This window comes from Sinocyclocheilus grahami, unplaced genomic scaffold (assembly GCF_001515645.1).
Source record: "Sinocyclocheilus grahami isolate Dianchi unplaced genomic scaffold, SAMN03320097.WGS_v1.1 scaffold1887.1, whole genome shotgun sequence".
In the NCBI taxonomy this organism is placed as follows: Eukaryota; Metazoa; Chordata; class Actinopteri; order Cypriniformes; family Cyprinidae; genus Sinocyclocheilus; species Sinocyclocheilus grahami.
In genome coordinates this window covers 53778-57028 of record NW_015507066.1, presented here as the reverse complement: position 1 = coordinate 57028, position 3251 = coordinate 53778, and the positions used below count along the sequence as shown (strand labels likewise).

General features: G+C 41.9%; 1 protein-coding gene across 1 annotated transcript in view; it reads right to left on the bottom strand.

The window, feature by feature from the left end:
• Positions 1 to 1019: 1019 nt before the first annotated feature.
• Positions 1020 to 3251, bottom strand: part of LOC107573186 (elongation factor G, mitochondrial-like) — a 3137-nt gene continuing 905 nt past the window's right edge. The window contains exons 2-7 of the mRNA XM_016259635.1: positions 2809 to 2893; positions 2594 to 2731; positions 2411 to 2512; positions 1446 to 1502; positions 1236 to 1373; positions 1020 to 1155 (exon numbers count right to left, since the gene is read on the bottom strand). Of these exons, the coding sequence (XP_016115121.1) occupies positions 1069 to 1155; positions 1236 to 1373; positions 1446 to 1502; positions 2411 to 2512; positions 2594 to 2731; positions 2809 to 2865 (579 nt within the window). The 5' untranslated portion in view covers positions 2866 to 2893 and the 3' untranslated portion in view covers positions 1020 to 1068. The remainder of the gene's footprint in view (positions 1156 to 1235; positions 1374 to 1445; positions 1503 to 2410; positions 2513 to 2593; positions 2732 to 2808; positions 2894 to 3251) is intronic.

The window sequence follows — 3251 nt, the reverse complement described above, 5'->3', positions numbered from 1 at the left end:
GTTGAGTGTTGCTTGTTATATTTAAAAATAAATAGTAATTAAATTAAATTTGGGCTCTGTTGTTAACTGTAATCTTATAGTAGCCTAATGTAAAAGGGCTCCCTATAGTTTAGAGCGTAGATTTTTATCCCTAAGAAAATATTAATTATAACTGAATTTAATTAAAGAAAGAGCGATTTTTCAGTAAACCACTGTTTAATAAAAAAAACAACAATTATGTTTAGTTTTCCCTGGCTGTACCGTGACATCAAAACCGAGGTACGTATCGAACCGTCATGTTTGTGTGCCGTTACACCGCTAATAAATAGTGATTAGTGTGTTCACACTGAAAATTACAAAAAGAAAAAGCACACTAAAAACCCGGATGATGCACTTGATTAACCGAAATAACGCTTCATGCACTCAACTGTGGCAGCTTTAATTACGCGAGGAGGAGGGGCTGTCAGATTCTGATTATGAATGACAAAATCACTGTAAAATTCATATGCTATACGGTTGAGTACATAGTGCACAAGTACACAGTGTTTAAGGGCATAGTGTCTAGTGCGTCATTTGGGACGCAGCTTCAGTCTACTGCCAATACAGATCAAGGATTTTGATGACATCGCACTGCCCTTCAGATCTTCTGTCCAATCAGAAGCTGTCTAGAATCCGAAGCGTCCCGCCCCCGACACTATGAAGCTGTGGCTGAAATCGCTCACTTGTTAGTGTTTTCTGTATGCTGAACGACACGTAGTGCACTATATAGAGGATAGGGAACGATTCAAACCGTGCGCTTTCCACTGGGGTGTATGAAGTCTGGTTTGCCGAGCTCAACCGACGGCTCTGGCCAAGCTGAGATACAAACGAAACGCAACTGGCTATTTTTTTAAAAAAAAGGGGCGGAGCTGCTCCATTTGTCCCGCCCTGTCTTCAGCACATATGATAATGCTGCACTTTCAAGGCACTTCAGTGGACCTTTAGTGCTTACTTCAAACAATGCAAATGTTTCTGGTTTTAGTTTAGGATGAGATCTTTATCCGACCAGCAGCTATGAAAGTGTTTTCCCCGTGTGTGTAAATGCAGGACTTACGGCACAGCGCTGGTCACCGTCTCTCTGAAGGCCACTTTGGGTTTGCCCATCACACACGGACAGTTATATTCCCTCTCCATCCTCTGTAACGCACAGATTATCTCCAGATTATCATGCGATGCGTGTGTGGTTACACAGACACACAGATGCATGCGCTCAGTACCTGCGAGTAGATCTCCAGATGCAGCTCTCCCATGCCCGAGATGATGGTCTCTTTACTCTCCGTGTCAAAGTGGACTCTAAACGTGGGATCTTCTCTGGTGAAGCGGTTGATTCCCTTGGAGAACTTGTCTGTGTCGTTCTGGAGGACAGAAGACGCTGCATTAGTCTGTGTCTGAAGGGCCACTGTGAGAGAACGAGTGTGTGAGTCTACCTTGTTGGAGGCTCTTATGGCCATAGAGATCACAGGATCAGGAATGTGAATGGATTCCTGCGAATACACATCATTAGGATTACTGTACATTTCCACTGTAAAACAGCATTACAACACCAGAACAACTACCACGATGTTCACTGCACATTTGGTCAAAATTTGAGTTCTCACACTCAGAAAAACCATTAAACAAAAATCATTACTTGGGAAAAAAAAAAAATCAACTTTATTTCAGCCAGTTGCTAGGGTTCATTTTAGTTTCCCTTGAGGAACTAAAATAACTCAAACTGCAAAAAAATGAATAAAAACAATGTACACATTACAAAAAAAAAAAAATGAAAATTGAAAACTGATTCAACTATAATAATATCTCAATGATACAAAAATGACACTGCTCACAGATTATAATCTTTCCTGTGACTGATGAGGTGTTTTATATTTGTTCAAAATTGAGCTCGAAATCTGTGAAAATCAATACTAAACCAATCATAACTCTTCAGTCTTATGTATATGCTACTCAAATGTTTGGGTCCAGTGTGAAATGTATTTAATAATGCATGAAACTTATCAAACTAGACATGTATAATGTCACAAAAGATTTCTATTTCAAATAAATGCTGTTTTTTTGAACTTTCTATTCATCTGTGAATCCAGAAAAATAAAATGCATCACGGTTTCCACAAAAATATTGTGCAGCACGACTGTTTTCAACATTGATAATAATCAGAAATGTTTCTCAGCATATTATACTGATTTCTGAAGATCATGTGACACTGAAGACTGGAGGAATGATGCTGAAAATACAGCTGCACATCACAGAAATACATTACAGTTTAACAGATATTCACTTAGAAAACACAGCTTCACAATATTACTGTTGTTCAATGCAAAATAAAACGCAAAACCTGAGTTGGTGAGTATGAGCCAGACAGGTTTAGTGAGGATGACTGCTCTTCATCACATACCATGGAGAGGTTGGCATTAGTGCGGGCAGTGAAGGTGTCTCCGCTGGCACAGTCGACGCCGAACAGAGCGCAGATATCGCCGGCGAACACCACCTCCACGTCCTGAAGAGCACAGAAACACACTCACTCTCAGACTCTGCTGGTGAGAGATCTGCCTGAAGCACAGCAGCAGACGCGCCTCACCTCCATCTGATCGGCGTGGAGTCGCACCAGTCTCTGGACCCTCACCCTCTTCCCCGAGCGGGTGTTGTGGATGTACTCCGTCTTCCTCAAACAGCCCTGATACACACGCACGTACGTCAGCTGCCCGAAACGCCCCGCCTGCACACACGCCGCTAATCAAACACCGCTCAAAGAACTGAGAAACCCTTCCTTCGGTTCACACAACCCTGCTTCACCTCCAGCTTGAAGGCCAGGCCGACGAAGGGATGCGTGTCGTCTCTCGTGGGGTCCATCAGAATCCTGGAGCCGTCACTAGATGCCCTGAAACATGGAGATGGATTTCAGACCCATCGCAGTAGTGCAGGCTTAAGAACAAGTACAGAAAACGTAAGGAACACAAGACGTCACTATGCTCTCGAAATGCAAATGCAAGATACAAATTCCTACCGATCTCCATTACTTTTTCATTCATTTACAATGTCTTGAATAGCACTTAACCCAACACTAGATTGCACCGCAATAAAGTGCTGTTCTTCCTCAGTAGCCTATTTCTGTCTAAAGACTTTTTCATCAAAATGACAATTTTATAAGTAAAATAAGAAGTCTTGCTTTCTGTGAGAAAGCCAATCTGATTCAAAGGGAAAACAAGTTTTCATTCCCCACTGCCTGATATATGTGA